This window comes from Antechinus flavipes, chromosome 1, assembly GCF_016432865.1.
Source record: "Antechinus flavipes isolate AdamAnt ecotype Samford, QLD, Australia chromosome 1, AdamAnt_v2, whole genome shotgun sequence".
NCBI classification, from domain to species: Eukaryota; Metazoa; Chordata; class Mammalia; order Dasyuromorphia; family Dasyuridae; genus Antechinus; species Antechinus flavipes.
This window is the reverse complement of record NC_067398.1, coordinates 113236988-113262523: the sequence shown is the minus strand read 5'-3', so window position 1 is coordinate 113262523 and position 25536 is coordinate 113236988. Positions and strand designations below refer to the sequence as shown.

General features: G+C 36.3%; 1 protein-coding gene across 3 annotated transcripts; it reads left to right on the top strand.

The window, feature by feature from the left end:
* Positions 1-5727: 5727 nt before the first annotated feature.
* ZKSCAN2 (zinc finger with KRAB and SCAN domains 2) lies at positions 5728-24819 on the top strand. 3 transcript variants are annotated; one of them, XM_051988185.1, is made up of 8 exons: positions 5728-5798; positions 6947-7408; positions 7889-8075; positions 10953-11044; positions 11408-11531; positions 12392-13069; positions 16912-17400; positions 23141-24819. In XM_051988185.1, exons 2-8 carry the CDS (start codon positions 7007-7009, stop codon positions 24049-24051), a joined length of 2883 nt encoding a protein of 960 aa, XP_051844145.1. In that variant the 5' UTR covers positions 5728-5798; positions 6947-7006; the 3' UTR covers positions 24052-24819. The 3 variants fall into 3 exon arrangements, with proteins under 3 accessions (XP_051844145.1, XP_051844153.1, XP_051844164.1); XM_051988193.1 differs by lacking the exon at positions 5728-5798 and having other exon boundaries at positions 5944-7408; XM_051988204.1 differs by lacking the exons at positions 5728-5798; positions 6947-7408; positions 7889-8075 and adding an exon at positions 8505-8693.
* The last annotated feature ends 717 nt before the right edge of the window (positions 24820-25536 follow it).

The following is a 25536-nucleotide window of genomic DNA, read 5'->3' as shown; positions in this document are numbered from 1 at the left end:
TAAAACCATTAACCAACAGTTACAGGATATAAAACTGCTCATGGATAGAACAAGTTAATATAATAAAAATGACAATTCTACCTAAATTAATTTATTTATTCAGTGTCATATCGATCAGTCTACCAAAAACGTATTTAGAGAGCTAGAAAAATACTGACACAATTTGTCTGAAAGAACAAAAAATCAAGAATATTAAGGAACACAATGAAAAGAAAATATGAAGAATGGTGGCCTCACAATAGTAACAATAACAGACTTCAAACTACATCACACATAACCATCAAAATTGTATAAATATACATATATATGTATATATGTGTGTGTGTGTTGGATTTAACAAATTTTAACATGTTTAACGTATATTGGATCACTTGCCATCTAGAGGAGGGGATGGAAGGGGGAGAAAAATTTGGAACACAGGGTTTTGTAAGGATCAATGTTGAAAAACATCCATGCAAATGTTTTGAAAATAAAAAGCTTTAACAAAAAAAATAAAAGAAAATAACAAATAATCATCAAAACAATCTGGTATTAGTTAAGAAATAGAGTGATGCATCAGCAAATATATTTAGTGTGGCAGGTTAAAGATAAAATGACTGAGAAAACAGTAGATCAAATTTACTGAGCATATTGATTTATTAAGCAATGAATGCCAATTGCTCAATAAAATGGAACTATACTCCTCAGCTTAGGGCTGAACCCCAAATAAAAGAGGAGAGGAACTTTTATATCTTAAAAACAATCAAATTAGGTCAATTAGTTAAAAGTAAGCAATACAACATTAAACAATTTGATTTCTAATTGGAGGAGAGATTAGGGACTTTCCAAGTTGCTAGGAGGAAAGCAAACAAATGCAATTCCCTGAAATCAGAAAAAAGAGATGTCCCACTCCTTTCAAGTGTCAGTAAACAATCAGATGGACATGGAAAAAAATAATGGATTACTTGAGGGCCAGTTTTCAACTAAAGCATATGAGTTACTTGAAATATGTAACTAAAAGAAAACTCTTTGCATCAGCCTTTGGATCTGATTGAGTTTCTGGTCAGCATAAGCTAGGTCCTTAGTTAAGGGTCTCTAAGCAACATGTAGAGGTGGTCCAGCTTTCCAGCCATGGCTAGGTTCAAACAATATAATAAGGTTTTCTCCCAATTCTCACATTTGAATTAAGTTTTCTTACTGGATAGATATTGTACTAGGTCCATAATTGAACAGAAAGGGAACTGTACTAGCTCCAGAACTGAGTTAGAAGATGGAATCAGTATGGTTCATTCAATTTCTACAATCAACCACTTGCTATCCTAATCTCCTCAATTCCCTCATAAATATAAAATGGCCATAATAATTTAGTGTTTGACAAATTCAAAGTCCCAAATTTTTGGGACAAGAACTCACCATTTGATAAAATTGAAGGGAAAATCAGAAAGCAGTTGGCAAAAAGTAAGTATAGACCAATATTTTACATCACATACCAAAATAAGTTCAAAATGGGCACATGATTTAGGCATAAAGGATTTTATCACAAGCAAATTAGGGGAGCATAGAAAATTTTATCTGTCAAATCTAAGAATAAGGGAAGAATTTATGACCAAACAAGAAATAGAGCATTATGGGATGTAAAATAGATAATTTTGATAACATTAAATTAAAAAGGTTTTACACAAACAAAATCAATACAATCAAGATTAGAAAAAAACAAGAAATTGGAGGAAATTCTTAGCAAATTTCTCTAATAAAGGCTTTATTTCTCAAATATGTTGAGAAGTGGGTCAAATTTGTAAAATATGAGTCATTCTCCAATTGATAAAAGGATATGAACAGGCAGTTTTCAAACAAAGCTATCTATAGTCATATGAAATAAATATTCCAAATCACTATTGATTAGAGAAATACAAATTAAAACAACTATGAAGTACCACCTCACACCTATCAGATTGTCTAATACAACAAAATGAAAATGAAAATGTTGGGGAGAATGTGGAAAAATTGGGACAGTAATCCATTGTTGGTAGAATTGTGAAGTGATCCAATAATTCTGGAGAAGAATTTGGAATTCTATCCAAAGGAATATAAAGCTGTGTATACCTTTGACCCATCAATACCACTATTAGGTTCTTTGACAAAATGTATTGCTTTGATAATACCCAGGTGTTCACTGAGAGAACTCCCAGGGACCTGACAGATAGAAGCTGATGATCCATTACATCTTTTGACATACTCTTAATTCCTGTTCCAGGTCCAGTTCAGTTGACAGGAGCATTTTTCTAGAAATGCAAGAAGTAATTGGTATATTAGTTACATAGAATCCAAAAATGTACTAAACTGAATAAACTGAAATAAATTGTAAAACTATTGAAAAGACCCTACAAGGCTGCTTTTGGAATCTCTAGATAGCACAGACTACTAAGATGTTCAGAAAAGAAGGCAATGAATATGCTACCCTCATGTAAGTTTTTTGAGGTAAAAAGCCTTTCAAATTTCCTGGATCAATATCTCAGGAGGAAAGGCATGTGAAAAAGATCCCTCATACCTTAAACACTGAATTCCTCAAATCTTGCTCACAAACTTACTCCTCGTGTATACCTGGACAAGTCATTTAAATTTTTTCAGACTCAATCATTAAATATTTATCAAATACCTACTATATACCACTTAATCTCTGTCTGCCACAGTTTTCTCATCTTCAAAATGAGGATAATAATAGAATCTACATCTTGGGTTTGTTGTGAAAATCAAGATATATATGTAAATTTCTTTGCAAACCTTAAATGGTCAAATGAATAGCTGTTATTGTTGTTGTGGAAGAGATTCATTTTCTCCCAACAAAATAGAAACAATTTCATGTATAACAAAACACACAATTTCAAACATGGTTATGTCACCAGAAGTCAGAACATAAGTCTTTGGGGAGGTGAGACAGCTATTACAGCTGTACCCTGAATAAAACTCCTATAATAAGAAGACACTGGAGAAATCTGAACTCTGGCAGGCTTATGCTGCTGAAATGCTATAAGTAGCAGGTGGAAAAAACAAAAACAAAAGAACGGCAGGTGTCAGACACTGAAAAGTGAGAACAACTGCTAGAGGGCCTAAAGCATCTTCATTTTATGAGTAACTTACTTTAAAAATGGAAAACCCATCTGTTAAGAGAACATGAATGCCCCAGGCTTCTAATTACCATGACAGGACTGAACTCTTGAGTACCTTTCTTATTCAGTTCCTAAACACAACCCAAGAAAAGGGTAAAAAGCTTTCCAGAGATGGTAAAAGGGCTAGGAAAGGATCAAAGAAAGCACTGATAAATAAACCAGTAACAAGGATGCCTGAACTAGGTTACATTGTCTCGGGATTAGAAGGAGGATTAGTAAATTATTATTATGGTGGACTACAGCTGAATAAAAAGTAGGAATAGCCTCCCAGCATCTACCTCAAAGTTAATTGCACCTGATTAAAAAAAAAATGGATCAAGAAGGGGGGGGGGGGGGGAGGAGAGGAAGCCATTGAAGAGAATTGTATGAAGAAATTAAATAAAGTTAGCCTACCATGTTCTGTGTTGAAGACTATATGAGGGAAGACCTTACCAAATCAGCCCCTCCCTTCAAGATTCTGTTCCAAGATGCCATTCAGTTTCCTCTTAAAAAATTGGAAAAATTCAAGCTCATGGATCAATGAGGTCAGTCACTGGAACTCCATTAAAGGAACCTACCACGATAATTCAACTAGACATTTTTAAAAAATCAGTGTGAACAGAATGAACACCTGTGGCCGAAGTATGTCCAAGAAAATAACTAACTCTCATATGTTAGAAACTAAATTCTAATTATTAAAAAAATTAAATAAATAAATAAAAAATAAAAATAAATAAATAAAAAATAAAAATAAAAATAAAAATAAAAAAAAAAATAAATAAATAAAAAATAAAAAATAAAAAAAAGAAACTAAATTCTAATCTACCATATAATATAATGTATAATTCAAAAAAGGCAACTTGGTTGCATATGGTCTATTTTATTTATCTGTGTCATGATTCAGAAATCATAACACTTTCTACAGAGGAACAAAAGAAACTGGACATCTAACATAACAAAATATGACAGGAAGTCTTGTATTTCTTCTAGAAAGTATGCTATCAGTAAAATTAAATTGCATATCCTTGAGCCAATTGGGTTTAATAAGAAAATGATAAAATAGAAATGTGGTCAAAAGGAAAAGACAATCATTAAAGCATTGAATCTAACTCATTGAAGTCAAACTAATGTTATAGGGGAAGCAGAAATTGGAGCATATTAATGGAGTTGTTATAAAGCTTTTAGATTTCACATGCAATGTACAAAATACAAAATGTACAAAAATAATTAGTACTGCCCAAAGCTCTTGGAGTAACTACAAAGTCTTCTGGTATATATAAGTAAAAAAGTAAAAATTGAATCTAAGCAAACAGATTGAATGGCCCCCAAATGGCAGCTGACATAGATAGGAAGATTAATATTTGGACTATTTGTTCAAAGAAAGTACATTAGACTTATCTCCTCTTCTGATCATGTTTCCTGAATGATTTCCCTTACGTCATCTCTCATACATAAGTTATCATTGGAAAAATGTTCTTTGCCAACTTCCACTCACTATAGATCTCTCCATTGATCTGAAACTCCAGTTCCTCAGGCCATGTGCTATTGCCAGATTTGCAACCATCATCATGTGTGTTTTATTTGAAAGGTGAGTTTGGGGGGCAGAGAACAATTTGGCACTGCTTTAAAAACAAAAAACAACTGTATTTTCCCAACTTCTATGCAATCTCCCCTCTTCTTTAATTCTTAGCCCAATTTATTCTCATCGGCAGTGCCTGAGGTAGATGGATAGACCAACAGAGGGACGGATCTGTTTCATGGACTGGTCTTCCAGTTTTGTGTCGTTGTCTCCACAATAAGCATTTTTCATTCATTCAGTTTTTCTTAAAGGCATCATGAAGGCCTTAAGAGTCTAGAAGGCAATCTTCTCAGGTGACTCCCCATGATTTTTCTTTTGTTGTCCAGGACTGGCGAAGTGTCAGAGGAGATGGGGAATCACAAGCGCCTTCCCTAATATGGGCTCCTCTTTGCTATACTGTTGTCCAGGCAGAGCCGGGCTGACTGCGGGGTATTGTACGCATTATCTCAGGACAGGTGTGGGTTACACGAGTTGCCCTCTGAGTTCTCTTCCACCTCTGAGAGTCTATGATTTTCCCTGTCTCCCTGAAATGGCTGGGAGGAGGGTCTACTGAGATCATGGGTGTGAAAGAGGGGTCCACGAGAAGTGAGGTATTCCGCTCGTAGAGATTTAAAGCTCATTTTTTGGTTAAGGAAAATGCAGCTCAGTGAGGAAAGCTATTTGTCCAAGGTCACGTGGTTCAAAGGAAAACGTGCCCTGCCAATCTGAACGTTCATTCTCCAAGGGCAAGACTCCCCTTTTCGTGTGCCCTGGAACTCTCTGGAGCCCTTCTCAGAATTACAAAAGAAACTAATTACACTGAAATAGCAATCAACTACTCTAAAAACTTCACGGATCTCAGCTGAGGGACCCCCTGAGATTTAGAAGAAGCGCCCAGTCCCGGAGGAAAAGCGACCCCGCCCCTTTGTCAAGGAAGAGCCGGGCAGGCTGGGGGAGGGACTCAGGTATGGAAACATACCTCCACCGCCACCCCACGCCCTGAGCCGCACATGCGCACTGGGATCGGCGCATGCGCAGTTCCCAGCGTTCTTCACTCCGGTCGCTCGCTCGGCAGGTGTGGCATCCGAGGCGGGGCGGGACCGGCGGGGCCGGGGGTGAGTCATTATGAAGACGCCTGCCGGGCCGCGGGGGCGATCCCTGCTGCGGGCCGCCTGGGGTGCTTCGGCAGCTCGGTTGGTGGGCGTGTGCTGGAGAAAGGCTGGTGGAGCGGGTGGGGCGGGGCCTGGTTTCCATAGCTGCAGCGGGGAGGGCTGGGGGAGCGGGAGGGAAAGGGACAGAGAAAACCGACCCGGCCCAACCGAAAAGCCCGCTTCTTTCTTCCCCAGCCCGAAGGCCGGCCCTGGGACCCCCTCTCTCCTCGGGAGCGCTGGCGTTCAGAGACAAAAGAGAGGAGAGGGCCGCGTGCTGACCACCTGGTCTGCCCCCGGCCCAGTCGTGGTCCCCGGGGTTGTTAGGCCAGGCCCTGTACAGGGCAGGAAAGACCTGTGCCATCTAGAAACACTTTAGAACTCGGGATGGCAGGGCAGAAAGAGACCTAGAACACAGGATGTTAGGGCTTGAAGGGACAAAGTCAGAGCTGGAAGAGAGCTTAAAACGTGATAGCAGGGCTGTAAGAAACTTTAGAACATGGTATTTGGGGACTGGAAGGACATTAGAATATGTGGGAGATGGCAGGACTGAAAGAGATTTTAGAACTAGATGCATTCGAACTTAAAGAACTTTGGAACCTAGAATATCAGAATTAGATGGAACTTTGGAACCTAGTATGTTAGAGGGAAGAAGATCTTAGAATCAAATGTCAAAGTTGGAAGGAACCTTAAAACTTAGAATGTTATAGATGGGAAGCACTTATAACGTGAGAAGACACCTTAGATCATGGAGTCTGAACTAATTTTACAGAGGTGAAAACAAACACATAGTAGAGGTGATGATACAACTTTCCCGTCACCCAGCAGGTTAATTGCAAATCTAGGTCTAGAGCTTAGTTCCTTTTGGTGGTTTGTTATTATACCACACTAGCTTCTTCCTCTGGTTCCTTCTCAAAGCCTAATGCTCGAGTGATTATGAGGGGAAAGTATTCAAAAAAATTAATTTCCTCCAATCCTTGTGGGATATAAAGCAGAGTTTATAAACCAATGGATGTATAAATGCCCTTTGTCTTTCGAATTAGAGACAAGAAGCTGAATCAAGTTAGTATGTCTGCCCTGTATTATTTCTCTTGACTTTCTTTCTGCCACCTTAGAGAAATTCCTCTGACCAAGAGACCAAGATTTGTGACTCAACTTCTAGCTGGATGAAGTAGATGATGGCTACAGCTCTTTGCCCTCCAGTAAAGACTCCTTTGGAGCTAGAGGGACACCTGATAAAAGTAGAAAAGGACACTTCATGGTCTTCTGAATCAACCTATCAAGGGAATGACTCTGATTCTGAGACCTTGCGCAAGAACTTTAGGCAATTCCGTTATGAGGATGTATCTGGACCCCACGAAGCTTTCAGCCAACTCTGGAAACTTTGCTGCCAGTGGCTGAAGCCAGAAATGCATTCCAAAGGGCAAATCCTTGAATTATTGGTACTTGAGCAGTTCCTGACCATTTTGCCCAAAGAAATGCAGACTTGGGCATGGAAACAGTGTCCAGAGAGTGGTGAAGAAGCTGTAGCCCTAATTGCAGATTTGGAAAAAGAACCTGGAAGCCTGAGGCAGCAGGTGAGAAGAGGAAATACAGATCTATGTAATTAGAAAGAAATGGGAATAAGGAACAGAAAAACATAATTATAAAAGAGTGGGGATAAATTAGTGCATATTACTTCACTATTAGCGTCTAAAGGTGTACTTGCTTTCATGGGTAATGTTTGGGCAGTATCAAGAGTCAGGAGATTTCTTATGTAGCTGTCTGAAGTCTTTCTCTGGGGAACATGTAAAGTTTTGTGTCTGAATAGGTTTTTTTCTTCTTTTTCTTTTTAAGAGAATCAAGCCCACCTATACTTTTTGCCTTCTTCCTGGATATATGTTAACTTAACTCTCAAAGCATTCCAGGCTGCTTTTTCTTGCCCCAAAACAACGCAATTCTAATTCCTTCTCTATTCCCTGTATCCTTAAATAATATTTTATTGGGGGATTTTTAACCCTGATTCCTGCCCTTCTTTTCCCCCATTTTCATTTGTGATGATGGATATTATTTGCCAGGTTACAAATCATGTGCACTTAGAGAAGACACTGTCCCTTGGAGCAGCATGGGAAGTACCAAGCTTTCAAATGGAACAAGTAAAAGGCCAGCCTAAGATGATAACAGAGGAGAAGGCTGGGAAACTACATTTAGGACTTCAGGGACAACTAAACCATAAAGGGGAGTCACGACCCTTACAAAAAAATGGTAAGAAGCAAATGCCTATCTTGAGTAGATTAGGAAGTCTTGATCGGGCTTGAAGTCTTAGATTTGTCAAAGCTTCCAAAAGTCATCTAAGTGAGAATTTAATATCATTTTCCATTTTCTAGTCATTATATCTATTTTTTGCTTTATAGCATAGCATTCTTACAATCGATTCTACACATTCATTGTTCATCATGATGATGACTAATAATGTAGATCAGCTACTTGGCTAGCTAATGGAAAAGCTTTAAGGGAACAAATTTTGTCTCATTAGATGATAGAAAACTTAATTATGAGGTGTGCCAGGCAGCCAGGAGCATAATTACATATCACCCAGTTTTACTGGGTTGGCAAGGTCTTATCGCCATATCTGGAAGATCTTGCTACAAATCATAAAGCTCTTTGCACCTCATTTCTAACCCCACAGGTTAAAAAAAAAGCAGTGATCCAGACAATTCTACCTCTAGGCTCCTGGCTAGAACTACACCAAATTAAGTATCTATTCAAAGAACAGAGAAGTAGTTATTCTTCCAAAAGATCTCCACAGAAGAGGACTCCTTATCCCACATCATTAACCAGTTTTAGTATTTAATACTCCAGACTTCTTCCAAAACTTAAGTGGTAAGATTTTTTATCTTATTTTGTCATAAAAATAAATGTAGTGTGGTCTGGTGTGGAGGGAAGTCATTGTACTAGAAGTGACTAAATCAAGATTACAACATAATTATATATCACAAATCTTCCTATAGAATCTCTAACTTCCTCCAAAATTCAATCCCTATCTTCTCTATGAAGTCTTTCATGATCCTTCCAGCTACTATTGCCTCCCTGCTGAAATTATATTATTTTTATTTGTGAATTCCATAATGAAATCACATAGATATTTTGAAGTTTTTGAAAGTAACTCAAAATATATTTCTTATCCTGTTACTTTTTTGGGAGGGGTTATATTTATTTGAATTTTTTTTATATTTTGTATATATTTGTATGTATATATACTATTTCAATGAATTATAAGCCTCTTGAGGGCAGTGGCTTTTCATTTTTGCCTTTGTATCTCTATGCCCTAGCATGTTAGATACATTTTGATTTATTGATGGATTGCTCTTATACTCTATCTGTTCACAGAAACAAAAGAATACAAGTAAAACTCAATTCGAATTTCCCTAGAGAACTATTATACAAGTAGATATTCTTGGATGAGAGAGAATTCCCAAAGCCAGCATCATCTTTAAAAGAAATACTTAAATGCTAATTAAGGGGTGGAGGGGGGCTGGACAGGAGGGGAAATGGTCATTTAAGACAATCAAACACTGCAGCTTTTTAGCTATAGCTCAACTTGTTATTGCAAAATCCCAAGTCACAATTAGGGCACAGTTTAAGGCCACATTCCCATTTGAAATCTTCACTCAGTTTATCCAATTCACCTTCATTTTGTTAGTAACCTCTTCCCTAAATAAATCTACCTTTTGCCAAAGAGAATAGCCATTGTGAATTCTTCACATGACAGAATCCCAACTCTTTGGTGTCTATCATCATCTAGTATCTGCATTCACTCACACCAATACTACCGAATCCCTTAGGCTCTCTGAGGAGGAGGAGGAGGAGGAATTGTTAAATTTAAAATTAAATTTATAAAACTTAAATTTGTTAAAGGGAACCTGTAACTTTTTTTCTCCGATAACTCATTCCTTTAAGTCTTTATTCCAAGTGACTCTTAAAGGGGAAAGATTAGTTTGTATAGAAATTAGTAATTAGTATACAGATTATTCATAACAGTTTTTAAACCTCTGGCTAGATCACCACCTTCTCCCCTCCTCCCCCCCGCTCCCCTCCCCTCCCCAATGTAATAGTTCATAATCCTTCAAAGAATATCAACTAATTTTAATAAACAAATAAGAAACTGTTAGGAAAATAAATCTGTGACTACCCAAAAAAAATCATATTTATTGCATAATCAAATGTGACTGATATCATTCTGAATGATATTCGTTTACTATTGATTACAGGCATATATATATAAGTTATATAATAACTTATATGTATTGCTATTTCTAACCTGGAGTGACTTTACTTCCTATTGTATTCATTCATTTGGAATTGTCTCAGAATGGTGGTATCCCACAGTGAGAAGGAATTCCTGGTTTTAAGATATTTGTACAATTTTGGTACATTGATTGCCTGGAGGATGTTTTATAAAGATTGGTTCCAAAGGGAGAAATACAGCCTCATGATTGTACACCTAAGGGAGGATATGTTTCAACAAAAGAGATTTAAAAGTAGAACAAACTCAAAAGTCTAGAGATCTAAGTAAGCTTTTTCAGTATATAGTTTATTCCTAGAATGTTGGATTTCAGGGGAGAAGTAGTCCATAGCTTGAGCTGTCTCTTTATCTCTTCTTCTCCTTATAGTAATGGTAGCATATTGTATATACTAATTCAGTTAAAGAATCATATTTTCTTTAAGTTTATTGGTATGTTTGGGTTTTGTATCACCTTCATTTTCATAACTATCACTCATCCTAGGAAACTATTCCTTTAAATAAAAAAGAAAGAAAAAATTCAGTCTAACAAAATTAACCAATAGAAACCTTGTTTGACAATAAATATAGTATTCACACCTGTAGTACTCTTGCCTCTGCAAAGAAGGAAAGGAAATGCTTTTTCTCAACTCTTTCCCAGGGCTAAGCTTAATCATTATAATTCCAAAGCGAGGTTTTATCTTTCTATCCTTCTATGTATACATATAAACACATATTAAAAACACATTAAAAGCCCTGGGAATACAAAGACAAAAATATAAGTCCTTAAAATAGATAAGAGGCAATAATTAAAAGACTAAAAAGCCCAGTGCACTAATAGCTTCTTTCTCTTCCCTCAGCTTTTCCTCCTTGGGTTCCTGACTTTCCTGAAAAGAGGAACACTAGACAACAGGAAATAATGGCTATGCCCCTTCTTACTGCTGGGTCCCAGGTACATTGTAGCTCTTTTCTCTGATTTCTCAGAAATCATAAGGTCTCTTTGCCACCTACCTTTCTAATTGCTTCCTTTTGTTCTTTACCACCTTTTGCACCCACATTGAGATGGTTGGTAGAGTTCTTGTGTTTTATGTTCTGGAGGAGACTGGACTTGGCTTTTTATTTATAATGCTGGCAAATCTCCCTTATGTAATGGCTATCCTGCAAAGATTCTCTCCTTCGCCAACAAATAACCCATCCCAAATAACTTTATCACATTTCTTACCTCAAGGACCCTCTGTGTTTCATTCTCAGTCATTCATTCAGGAAAGAGCAATGATGGTTTTCTTGTTGGTACTAGATGTCAGTGTTGTTACAGGAACCTATATGTTCAGGAATGTCCAGAAATCTCTCCTACAAAAAGTGGGAACATCTAAATCCTGCTCATAAGAACTTCTGCAGGGGTATCATGAAGGAGAATTATAGGAACATGGTTTCACTAGGTAAGGACTTCTTTCCTGTTCAGTTCTGCTAATAATAAAATTATCACTTTCTTTTGGACTTCAAGATAGTAAGAGTATCCCTACTTCCACTTTTTCCATGGGTGAAAATAAATTCTCATCCTCTAAGGTCTTCTAACAGGAACTTTAATTAATGTTACGTCAGGATATAGAGACAAGAAATTTTTAGTTCTGCTTTCCAGGCAAAGACTTTCTCCTCAGAGGACACACTATTCTCTGCAAAGCTATAAACGAACTAATTCTCATTCTGTACCTAAATGTTTATTTCCATTTCTTATTCCCTCCTCCTCTTTTTTTTTTAACATAGACAGAATGTTTCCCAGAATTCTTTACTTATGATCCATGATATCCTTAAAAGATAGATTTTAAATTCATTCATTCATCACGTTCTTTTGCGTCCTAATTCCCATAGCATTTTACCTTCACATAATAGACATGAATATTTGAATGATTTCATTGAGTACCTATTATCTGTTTAGTGCAATGCTAGGTGATAGGAAAAAATTTTTAAAGGAACATAAAGTCTGATACCATCCCTCACAGTGCTTTCAGTTTATTTGGTAAAGTGAGGTATAAGTTTGGTAAAAAATAATAATACAAGGCATTATATTATTATGCCAAGTAACTGGCTAATATAAAAGTGCACTAGGATTATGGAAGAGGTGTTATATGGAACTGACATAATAGGAAGTAGTCTTTAATTGAACTTTGAAGGTAGATTTTGAATCTATAGAAAAGTATTCTATGCAGAAGTAATGTGGAAAGAAAAAATGCATTAAGGAAGAATTGACTTCAGGGTGTACTTTCTTTGACAAATATAAAATATATTCTTCTTCCAAAAGGAATTCCAATTTCAGCAGCTAAGAAAGTGTCCCAACTAACTCGAGGGAAAAAGCCATGGGTCTTAGCCCTCCAAGGCTCTAGTAAAAGACATGTCCTACGAGGCATTCATACAGGGGAGAAGCGGGGACCCATCCAGGTACTAGCAAAAAGGAATGGAAAAACCTGGAGAGAGCAGCAGCCATGGGTCTTGGAAGATGAAAGGATTGCTGGGGTACATTGGAGCTATGAGGAAACAAAGACCTTTCTGGCAATTCTCAAAGAGTCTCGGTTTTATGAAACACTTCGGGCTTGTCCTCGAAATAGCCAGATATATGGAGCTGTGGCTGAGTGGTTACGAGAATGTGGCTTTCTCCGGACACCAGAGCAATGTAGGACCAAGTTTAAAAGTCTCCAAAAGAGCTACCGAAAAGTAAGGAATGGCCACATGCTGGAGCCCTGTGCCTTCTATGAAGAGATGGATGCCCTATTGAATCCTGGACCCAATGCCAGAACTACTGACATCCTAAAAGAGACTGACTCTCCTCAAAGGCAGGGGGATGTCATTCCCAAAGCTGAAGAACAGAACAGATGGAAGCAGGAGGAAGCTGCAGAAGAATCTGATAGTGATGAAATGGGCATTGAGTTTACCCCAAAGCCTGAGATCTCTGGGACTCCAGACTTCTTCCAAAACTTAAGTGGTAAGATTTTTTTATCTTATTTTGTCATAAAAATAAATGTAGTGTTGTCTGGTGTGGAGAGAAGTCATTGTATTAGAAGTGACTAAATCAAGATTACAACATAATTATATATCACAAATCTTCCTATAGAATCTCTAACTTCCTCCAAAATTCAATCCCTATCTTCTCTGTTCCTAATAGCAGGATAAATCTAATTCAAATCACATTATCACAGTGGAATTTCCTCCAGCTTAAAACTCAAGGTGAATTTGAACTTTTGAGGACCTTGATCTTAAATGTCTCAGATCATAGGGATCTATGGCTTTGCAAATGGTTCTTTTCCAAGTCTGAAATAACTTCTGAACCTGAAAACTTGAATAATGAGGCTGCGTCTAGCAGCTCTGGTGCATTAAGAACATAACAGGGAATCCTAGATGACTTTATACTTCCACCCACTCCCTTAGAATAAGTATATTATACATCAGCCTTGTCTGTCTAATTTAAACATTTAGGGCCAATCTGTAGTGATTCTAGACTGGACTGGTTAGTGTTGGTCTTGATCCATATTCAAGGATAAGCCAGTGACACTCTTTATTGACATTCCCTTCATTAGCATATTTGCTAAAATGTACAACAAGTACATTTTATGCCACCAGTTATATTAATTGTATTATTGCCAAGTGGTTTCTCAGCTTTGTACATCTGTTTCTACAGTTATAAAAGAACTCTTTAGAGAAAAAGGGAACAGTATGGTCAAGGTAATAAGACAAAAAATGAAATGTTGACGCAAATGGAAAGGTTAGAGAGGAGTATGACACTGAACGCAGCAAAGCCATTAAGAAGGAGGAATTGCTTGTAGTTATCTAGGGCACTGGTGATGAACTCAAGATGCAGCAGGGCCACAAATCCATACAGAAGCATGCCTGGGGCCACATATGAATTTAGTTTTAAACGGTAATATTTCCATGTGTTATTGTATTTTTTATTTACTTTGTTAAATATTCCCAGTTAAATTTAATTTGGTTTGGGCCACATTCAGGAGTGTTGTGGGTTGAATGGGGTTTTGTGTCTGATCCCAAGCTACACTGTAGGGGAAGAAGTGGCAAGATTTGGCAGTAAAAATGTTATAATGGGGAATGAGTTGAAGATTGCTTACTCAAGATGTTAGAGAATGATGATGTTGCCCATTATGAGGAAGATGTTGGCCCCAGCAGAGTACTAACAGAAGCTGAAATTCCTCATGATCCTTTTGAGTCAGTAGTAAAATAGCTTATCAAAGGTATTCTGCAATTGAGCATTCTTTAGACATAGTGAAAAGAGAGAATTCAGAAATCAGTACGTGGGAATTACCTAAAGGTAGTGTTGCTTTATGAGGTTAGTACTGCCATAAAAGAGACTCTGTAGTTCCACTTTGCATGTATTTAGGATATGCTTCCAACAGGTGAGCAGTGATGCCATGGTTACAGGTTTGTGAGAATGTTTCAGCACCTTTTCCAATTGTCAGAGCCTTGCCCCTATTCTTCTCATACAGCCAGTTACCAAATACTTAAAAATAAAACATGTCCTTTAATCTTCCCTACCTCTTAGTTCTTCCTGCCTCTCCTACCAAAAGAAAAAGTAGAAAGGAATAAGATAGATGCCACTGATAAGCAGTGGAACACTCTCTGGTCAGAAAAAGATGTATCCCTTTGGGATTTTTCCTTTTTTATAAAGACTTACTCCCTCTCTTCAGTTTCATATAACCTTCCTCCATACAGACAATAGTATTCTCATCAACTATCAATTTAATTTGACAACCCACTAATTGTTTAAGAAAGGGACCTAATCCCTTTAAAATAAACAGATCATTTTTAAAATACTTAAAATATAAAAAAATGTTTAGATAGAAATAAAGTAGTTTAAATTTAGGGTAGTAACTAAATTCTTGAAAAGAAATTATATTCCCAGATTAGAACATATAGAAGGAATAAACAGACATAAAAGGCACAGTTAGTAGACATTTGGATGATCTTTTGGGGGGCATTCATTTGATGCTTTGGCAAAGTATATGCTAAAAATCCTTAAGGATGAGATGGGAACAAAAACAAATTTCTAACTACCTATGGAATTGTCCAGAGGTGACACTACGCTAATTCAGTAGCAGGTTTCAGTTCTATACAGATAATAAAAATTTCAATCTCCAATGAGAGGCTTTTATGATAGGATCTCTTCCATGAAAGTGCAGTGTTTAGGCTTAGAACTGTGGTGTGAATAAAAGAAGGACTTCACTACAGTTCAGTGTGAAAAATGAATTATGTATAATTAATATAAAATCCTAAGAATGAGTGAATTTGATACTTATATAGATCTGGCTTTTTATTAGCATGGGTACTTCTTTTACCAGTGCAGCTCATAACTGTCCCTTCTTTACTCTGCTGTCTGATTGTGGCAGATAGGGAATTCAGTTAGAATCTAAAGTCTAAATTGACCTCTTCACAACTCTGTTTACTTCAGCTTCCTCTGTAAAATGGGAGTAACAATTTTTGTACTATCTACCTTTTAAGATTGTTGTAATAGCGTTTTGTAAGCATTTTAAGTACCATGTAAGTATAAGTTGTTATTATATTAATTATTTACTCCACTTCATTAAATTCTCTATTTCATACGGGTATGTCATCCATATCAAAGGTGTCAAATTAACAGTCCACAAAACTTTCAAATTTGGCTGGAACCAAATTTAAATGTAATTGAGAAATGTTTAACAAAATAAATAAAAACAATACTATGTAGATAATATTAGTTTATGGTTTCCTATGTCAGTTAATATGGCAAGGATCAATTTTTATTTGAATTTGACTCCATGTTCTCTACACAGTGACAAAAAGATTTTGCTTTCCCAACTCTATAATATTCATACTTCTCCTGAATCAAGGCTAAGGATATTGAGCTTTAAAATCCATTCTTATTCAGTTTTTATCCTTCATGACATCCAGGTTTTTAAATGAGAGGTTTTGACTATATGATCTCTAAAATCAATTCCAGTTTTAACATCCTGTGATCCTATGAAATTTGGATAGATACCATCACATAAAATGCTCTCTTGATGAATTTTAAAATATGTCAGCTCTTAATATTATACTTTTCAAAGTATTAAAATATTTTATTGACTTTTTAAATTTTTATTTTTAAAAATTAATGAAAATCAACCTTTCCTTCCTTCCTATCCCCCTCCAAGAAAGAAAAATAAAATCCTTAGGACAAATATATATAGTCATTCAAAACAAATTTGGTTATGTCCAAAAATATATATTCTCAATCTTCACCTTGAATACATCACTTCTTTGTCAGGAGGTAAGAAGCATGTTTTCTCATAACATTTCTGAAATTGTACCTGATCATTGCATTGATTATAGTTCTCATGTCTTTCAGACATTTGTCTTCACAATATTATTGTTATTGTATAAATAATTCTTGTTCGGCTCACTTCATTCCGCATCATTTCATATGGATCTTTTGAAATACCTCTTCACCATTTTTACAACACAGTAGCATTCCATTACACTTATATACTATAATTTGTTCATTTGATAGATAGCCACATAGTTTCTAATTCTTTGCTATTACAAAAAGAATAATATCACAAAATATGGGTCCTTTTCTTCTTTCTTTGAGCTCTTTTGGAGTGTAAAAAACTTTGGAGTAGTATTTTTAGGTCACAATTTAAGTAATATGACTGAATATTTTTATGGTAGACTGATGAAAGGATAATTTCTGATACCTCAGAAAATTTTTACAGAAAATCAATAGTTCATCCTGTGTTGCTGTTGGCTCTAGAGTCTACTATGCATATGATCTTATTTCTTAACTTTGTGCTCTGATGGCAGGTGTACACTGGGGCTATGAGGAAACTAAGACTTTCCTTGACATTCTTAGTGAGTCTCGGTTTTATGAAGCCCTTCAAGCCTGTCATCGAAAGAGCAAAGTATATGGGGCAGTGGCTGAGCAGCTTCGAGAATGTGGCTTCCTTCGGACACCAGAACAGTGCCGGACCAAGTTCAAAAGTCTTCAGAAGAGTTACCGCAAAGTACAGAGTGGCAGTGTGCTAGAATCATGTGTCTTCTATAAGGAGTTGGATGCCCTGATGAATACCAAGGCTTCTGCTGCCCCCACTGCTACCCTGAAGGAAATAAAGCCTCTGGTGCAAGAAGAACATGGTACTGACATCAAACCTCAAGAGCAGAGAGACTGGGAACATGAAGAGTCCTTACAAGCAGCTATGGTGGAGGACTCTGAAAGCCAAAGAATTTGTACCAAGGAACTGATAGAAGAGCCTGGATCCCCGTGCACTCCAACTTTGGGTCAGAACCTGAGCGGTAAGAACCTTCCTCAATGAGGTCATAGCCTAAAAGGGAGAAAGTAGGGCCTAGTTGCTGGCTTTGGAGGAGAGAGACCAGTGACAATTGAAGTGGGTGAGAAATCTCCTAAGAAGACGTTTATCTAAAGAGGAAAGTGGAGGGCCTGAGGTCAGAGACAGCCCCCTTAGAGGATGAGCAGCAGAGATAGTGGAGAGAGATACAGAACTGGAATATTATTACTGAGTCAGGAGCCAAAGCAGGAGAGCAGGGGTGCACCTCAGGGAGGTCAGCAAGAATGAAGATAGAGAAGAGATCATCTGATGGACTGGTGGGTGCAGAAGCCCAACTGAAAGGAGTTAAACAATGGGCAAGTGTTGAAGAATGAAAATAAACCACTCTTTGTATTAAGGTAGGAAATTTCCAAGCAAAAGTCAAAGTAGTGTATTGAAATTAAATCACCAAATACTTATATTGTATTTAATTTATACTTTAACATATTTAACATATATTGGTCAACCTGCCATATGGGGGAGAGGATGGTGGGGAGGACGGAAAAAATTGGAACAAAAGGTTTGGCAGTTGTCAGTGCTGTAAAATTACCCATGCATATAACTTGTAAATAAAAAACTATAATAAAAAAATGGAAAAAAAAAAAGAAAGAAATTAAATTACTGAAATAGGTGTCCATATGGAGCTAAGTGCACATATATAATAAACAATTAGTGAGTTTTTATTGAATAAAAAAATTCTAAAGAAAATCAAGTGAAATTGTAGGAATCTTGACTAGAAGTTTAAAATAGTCAACCATGCCAGAAAGCTGGCTTAATGCCAACATAACTCTAACCCTGCAAAAGGTTCCAAAGGAAACCTTTGGAAATGCAGATTAAGGACTTTTCCTTCCATACTTGGTAAACTTATGCAATATCAAAACTTGTTTAATTCAACAAACATTTATTAAGCACCTGCTGTGTTCAAGGTATTATACTAAGTTCTAGAAATATAAAGATGGGAAAAATTACTCAATCCTTTTTCTCAAGAAGCTCACCATCTAATGGAGGTATCATTCTTATACATAAGTGTAATACAAGAGAGAATGTGAGTCAAAAGAATGTCAAGCAAAGTACAAAGGAGAATCACTGAACACAGAAGAAAGTTGAGAGAAAGGCAGCCTCATTAGAATGGAAATTATATTGCATAATAGAAGGCTTTGTGGGAGACAGGTAAGACAAACAAAGAGGTAGCAGTAGACATAATCACAGCCCCTTAGGGCTAGAAGAGATCTGGTCTGACTGTGCTCATTTGGTACCTGTAGATACTGAAGCCCGTAGAGGAAGTGTCTTACCCCTGGTCACAGAGCAAGTTAAAGGCAAAGCTGGGAATAGAATCCAACTCTAGTTCTCAAATCTCTCTTCTTGCAACTAGTAGGAGGTCTTCACCTAAGCAGCACACTAAGGACATCTTGGTTAGGAATGGATTGGGGCGGGGAGAGAGGAGGGTGGTGGTATTTTTTGGAAGCCTGGCATTCTAATTGTTGGACATAGAAAATAGGTTAGAATTGGAAAAAATAAAAGTTAGAAAAATGGATGCTTTTTAGCTATAGGTCCCTGCTTCATTCTACTAACTTGGAACTATGTGAACTCCCCATCTTGTGCCCAGTAGCTATGGCATCTCTGTGAGAGGCTGCATTTTTCATCTTCAGTTTTTGCTTCAGAATATCTCACCTATAGAGTGAGCAGTGCCTGAGAGAGTAGACAAAATGCTTATCTATCAAAGAGATGAAACAACTTAATTTAGTAAGTCTATGCTTCAGTCATATGTCTTCAAATCATGTTCACTAAAGATGGGAGGAACTACCAGATAAGGAAACTCCCCTCTAGCAGGGCTGGTTAGCACTTTCTGTGCAATTCCTAGACTTTACAGTAATGATTCTAGAGCACTTAATACAGTACCTAGCACATGTTGAATTCTAGATAAATGTTAGCTATTAGGTTATTATCATATTAGTAAATGGGAGATGCTTGGGTATTTTATAAGCTTTTTGAGAGTAGAAACTTGCATCCTCAGCTGCTAAGTGTTTGTTTAATTGAATTGAATAAAGTACTCATCAAACATTTCCTGGGTGATCATGGGCAAGTCCTTTAATAGTTCAGTGTCTTTATTTCCAAAATTAGGATAATAATTTATTAATCTACTTCACAGAATGGTTGTGAGGAAAGAGTTTTACAAACCTTCAAGTGCGAATTATTTATATTAATATTCATAAAATTATAGAATGTTAGAGCAGAAGGAATCTTAAAGGACTTGTGGGCCAACCTCTTAATTTACACATGAGAACAATAGGGCCCAGAGAGGATGCATGACTTAGAGTCACGGCTAGTGGCAATGCTGGGAATAAGAGAAAGGTACATTTCTCTAATACTGGAAAAAACAGTCTGAGGAATCTTAAAAAAATGAGATTAACAAAATCTAAGACCTATTGTCAGTAATGCAGGAAATACTGGAAACTCTAAACTGCATATAACACTTCAACATGTTTTTGTTTTACATTTTCTTTCTGAAATGGAGAATTTTGGAACCATTTTTAAATTATTTTTTATGACCTAATTTCATGAATATTGTTTGGCCTACTCCAATGAGATCGTGTAGGGGTTGAGAGTATGAGATATTGTTTCAAAATTCATCATCAAATCTGCCCTAGACTTATAAAAAACTTCCATTGATCTTGTCCCTTTGAGCTATCATCTACTTTAATGCTAAAATTAACATTTAAAAAGATAAGGTATTGCCTCTACTTCCTCACTGTCATCAGCATTCCAACTTCTCTCTTAAGGTTATTAATGATGTAATTGTCAGATCAGTGACCTTAGTACTCATCCCTTATCTATGTGCAACATTTGATATAATTTATCCTTTCTTTAGTATTGTCTTCTTTCTTGACATCAGTGATATTGTTGTCTTCTGCTTCTGTCTCTCTGGCTCTGCACTCTCTTTATGTGATAATTCTTTCTCCTCCCATTCCTAAAGTTTGTACATCCCCAAAATCTGCTCTTTACTCCCTATTGGCTGTTTCTTGGTGATCTCAACTACATCCATGATTTGGATAATTCTGTTGCAAATGATTCTCATATCTAGATCTCTGCTACCAAATTCTCTCCTGTGCCCCAGGCTCACATTTCCAGTTGCCTAACAGTTTTACTAAGTCCTATCAGTTTACCTCCAAAATATATTTCACAGTCATCCTTTTAAGCCTTCACTTGAGCAATTTCAGTGGTTTCTTAACTTATCTGTCTTCTCAAACTTCTCAAATCTGTCCTTTGTATTTCTACGGAAGTAAACTTTCCATCAAACATATCATGTTGCCCTTTTTAAAAAATTCTTCAATGACTCCACATCATTCATTAAAATTAACCTGTTTTCAAGGCTCTTTATAATCTACTTTTAACCTATTTTACCAGTTGTATTTCCTACATTTACCAATTACAGTCTAACTATATTGTACTATTCACTCATTCATTACTCCCTTATTTCTTCCTGTCCTTTCTGTCTCTCTGGATTTGCACATATCTTTCCCAGTGCTTAGAACTCCCACATCTCTACCTCTTAAAAGCACACTTTTTCTTAAAACTCAATGACTTCTTCAGTGATAACTTCACCTTTTCTTTACCTGGCAGTGCTCTCTCTTCAAATCTTCTGTTACTTTTTTTGATCCCTTACACGTGGTCTCACTTTTACTATAGTTGTTTCTGTACTTCTTTTATTTCCTCTATTAAATTATGAATGTCATTAGGGTAAGAATTGCATTGTTTTTCAGTTATATGTTCCTAATGCCTAACATAGTGATTTGCACATCAGAGGCATTGAATAAAAGTTTAATGAATTGAGTCAGAATCAAAAAATTTTAAGAGTTGGAAGAAACCTTAACAGCCTTCTGATTCAGCCCTTACTGGGAAGAAATCCCCATAATAACATTCATCTGACAAGTGATCATCTAGCCTCTGTTTCAGAGCTCGTCATTGATTAGGGATCAACTAAACCCAAAGTAACTTATTCTACTTTATGAAAGCTTTGTTAGTTTTTTTCCTAATGTCAAGCCTAAAGTTGCCTATTTACATTTTCCATACAGAGGTTCTGCGGTCAAGGACCAAAGAGAACAAGTCTAATCTCTCTTCCATATGACAGTGCTTCAAAAACTTGAATACTGATATCACCCCACTTACTTCCCCCAACTAAATATCCCCAGTGTCTTCAGTTTTCTCATGACAAGAATTTAAGGCCCTTCAACCATCCTGGTTGCTCTCCTTTGGACACTGAACAAATTTTAATGTTTTTCTTAAACTTTGATATGTAGAACTAAATATAATCCTCCAGATACGGTCTTGACAGGGACAAGTTACAATGAGATTATCATCTATTCTTGGAAGCTATGTCTATCAGTGTATCTAGGATCTCAGTTATTTAGGCTTCCACATCACACCACTAACTCATCTTGAGCTTGCAGTTCGCTAAAGCCACCTAATGTTTTCCAGATGAATTGTTCTTGGCCACACCTCTCCCATCCTATACTTGTGAAACTGATTTTAACTCAGTTTTAATTTGGGTTCAATTTTAAGACTTTACAATTGTTCCTATTAAAATTTCATATTATTAGATTCCATCACATCCTCTAGTCTCTTGAGATCTTTTTAGATCTTCGTCACTGAGTGTTTTGTGTCAATTTTATGAGTATATTAACTATGCTAACCTTAGTCATTAATAAAAATGCTGAATAGCACAGGGCCAAGCTTAGATACCTGGGGCACCTTACCAGCAACCTGCCAAGATGACATTGAGCCATTAAAAATTTTTAGAGATCAGCCATTCAACTAGTTTTTTGATCCATCAATATAGATTGTTATCTATTATATGCCTTTGTCTCCTTCTAGTTAGATCTTTCTTTATATTCACTGTTTTTTTTTTAGTTGTTTATAAACCTGCTTTGAATAATCAGTGCTGAAATTTTTCTAGGAATCAGAATCAAATTGGCTGATAGCTTGCAGAATTTTCTCCTTTTTGAAAATTTAGATTACACTTGCCCTACTTTGATCTTATTAATTGCATTTTAATTTTTTTACTCTCTCTTCCATTCAACCTTTTCATAGCTGCCAAAGTAATTTTCCTTATATATAGTTCTTGCCATTTTATTACTCTACTTAAAAACTTTTAGTGGTTCCTTGTTGTAAGACAAAAGTACAAACTCTTTAACATGATATTTAAGACCATCCACAATCTGGCTCCAATCTACTTTTCCAGATTTATTCTCTTCATAGTTTATATTTAAACCAAATTGGACAACTAATTGTTACTTGTTCTTGTCCTACATTCTCCTGCTTCTTTTCATTCATGCAAGCAGCTCCCATCTGCCATGTCTAGAATATTCTCCCTTCTCATCTTTATCTACAGCAATCCTCTTCTTTGAAGACTCAGCTTAAGTACCAATTCTTAATCAATCTTTCCTTAATTTCCTTCCCTCCTTCCCTCAGCTAAAAGGTATTTTTCTTTCTCAGATTTTGGGTCTTCCCTTTCTTCCATCAAATTCAATTTCGTATTTTATTTTGTATTTTAGTGGATATATATGTTACCTCTAATAGATTATAAGCCCCTTTAGGGCAGAGTCTGGTTTTTTTCCTTTGTAATCTCCAGAAACTAGCATAGTAACTCATACTTACTCCTATTGCTTTGGCACAGAATCATATTTTTTTTTCTTTTTTTTTTTTTTCAGGTTTTGAGATGAGTAGTAGGAATAAGGAAGAGCCAACACAAATTTATGAGAAAGTAGAACTACATTCAACATTACCAGGAAAATCTAAAGATGGCATTCCCCATGATACTGATCCAGGAAAAGATCACACAATGGAGTACAAGTTAAAAAGACGGTGGAGAAATTTCCTCCCAGGAGATAGACAAGAAAAATTCATTATCCAGCAGAGAGATTTAGGAAAGGTTACAGGTCATCGGAGACCTTTCATGGGACGGAAACCTTATAGATTTTTCAAATATGGGAGAAGTTTTCTTCAGAGTTCACATCTTCTTATGTGTCAGACAGCTTATCAGAAAGAAAATCCTTACAAATGTAGTATGTGTGGAAAGTGCTTTGGTAGAAGCAGGAGCCTTATTAGACACCAAAGAATCCACACAGGAGAAAAACCTTTTAAATGTGCTGAGTGTGGGAAAAGCTTCAATGAGTCCTCAAACTTTGGTGCTCACCAGAGAATCCACACAGGAGAGAAACCCTATAAATGTAGTATGTGTAGAAAATGTTTCAGTCAGAGCTCAAGCCTTATAATACATCAAAGAACTCACACAGGAGAAAAGCCTTATCAGTGTGATGAGTGTGGGAAAAGCTTCACCAACAGCTCTCACTTTAGTGCCCATCCTCGAATACACTCAGGAGAGAATCCTTATAAATGTGTGAATTGTGAAAAAAAAGTTTTAGCAACTGTACCCAATTTAGAGAACATCAGAGAACTCACACAGGAGAAAAACCCTATGAATGTTCTCACTGTAGTAAAAGCTTCAGCAAAAGCTCAGCTCTTACTAAACACTGAGAGAGAAAAGCTTGCATCACAACTTAAATCTGATTGTACCCCAGAAAATTTAGACAGGGCTGATGAGTTTGGAAAGACTTTTTGATAGAGGGCATCTTCTAATTAAATGTCCCTTTGGCTTAAAAAAAATAATTTGCATTCCTCATCCTCATTCATAAAATAATCTGTCACAGTCCTGGAATCAATTCTGTATTTATTATAAAAAATAATTCTTAAGATAGCCAGGAAGTGTTGATGTTCAGGTCAAGCTCCTATTTGTCTCAACTTGAATCTTCCTCTGATTCTTCTATGATTTGATGCCACCTGTTTTTTAAAAAGTGGTGAAAACATGGTGTCTTACTTAACGATGTTAATCTGTTCTCTATCTTATGGCTGATTATACTGGATTATTGATTCCAACAATATCAGTTGAAAGATGTTTCTTTAAGGAAATGGGAAACCTAAACATAATCACTTAACAATCCCCAAATGAATTTGGGCTCATTAGTATATCAGAATCTTGGGTCTGGAAGGGACTTTCAAGAACCTCTCCCCAGAATTGTATCTAAAGCATCCTAAATAGATGATTAACTATTCTTGTACTGTATTTTAAGTTCATTGTTCCGGTCCTTCTATCTTTGGGAGAAAGACAGAAACTGGTCACCTTCTTTGTGTAATATATAATTGGAGATTAAATTCCCTTAGCCTTTTCAAGGAAAAGTCCTATTTCTTTTTAATTCTTGTAGTTCTTAACTCTTTTAAATTCTTGCTGTTGTTTAAAATGTCTGAATTTTTATATCCATCTTGGACTAAATAGAATGCATGCTTCTGATATATATTATTGTCAGAATAAAATAAAATTTCAAATACCTTATAGTTCTACCCAATAATTTTTCTTGTTAAAATAATAGCTTGGTTTGTCAGTGAACATTTTATCCAAAGTAAGGTCTTGAATCCCCAGTGCCTAAATGGCACTTTACTTTAGCCTATACTTAATACAATACTATACTGAATAGGTGAGTGAGGTTTTCCAAGATATTGATCTGCCTATAACACACTGAATAATTTCTAAGTCTCTACATCACCAGTAGTTTCCTGTCAGGAAATCCAAATTTCCTAATTTCTTCCTACCTAGTCATAGGATATCAAAAAATCTAAAAAGGATATAATAAAACATCAAATCAAAACCTTAGGGATTTGACTGGTAACCCTATTTTATGCACTGGAGAGGAGTTCAGAGAAAACTGAGAATGGGAACACTGAATCCTGGTAGACAAAAAATAGAATCAAAGAGTCCAGATTCTCTCATTTTAGAGGGAAAACTCCTTAGGGGAAAAAAATTATTAGACTGAGGAAGAATTGTAGAATTTAATACCAAGAAAAGCAGATTAGATATTTTATTTGGGATGGAAGATGATCCTAGATGTGGTACATGTCATGGGACAAATGAGGAACTTTCTTTTTGGACTTCTCTGAAAAGAGTGTTAAGACTTAAGAGACCTAGGTTCAAGTCCTCATTCCATCAATTACTAATCAAAAGCAAGTCAACACAGTCCCCATTCTCAAAGAGCTCTCATTCTAATTGTGGGAG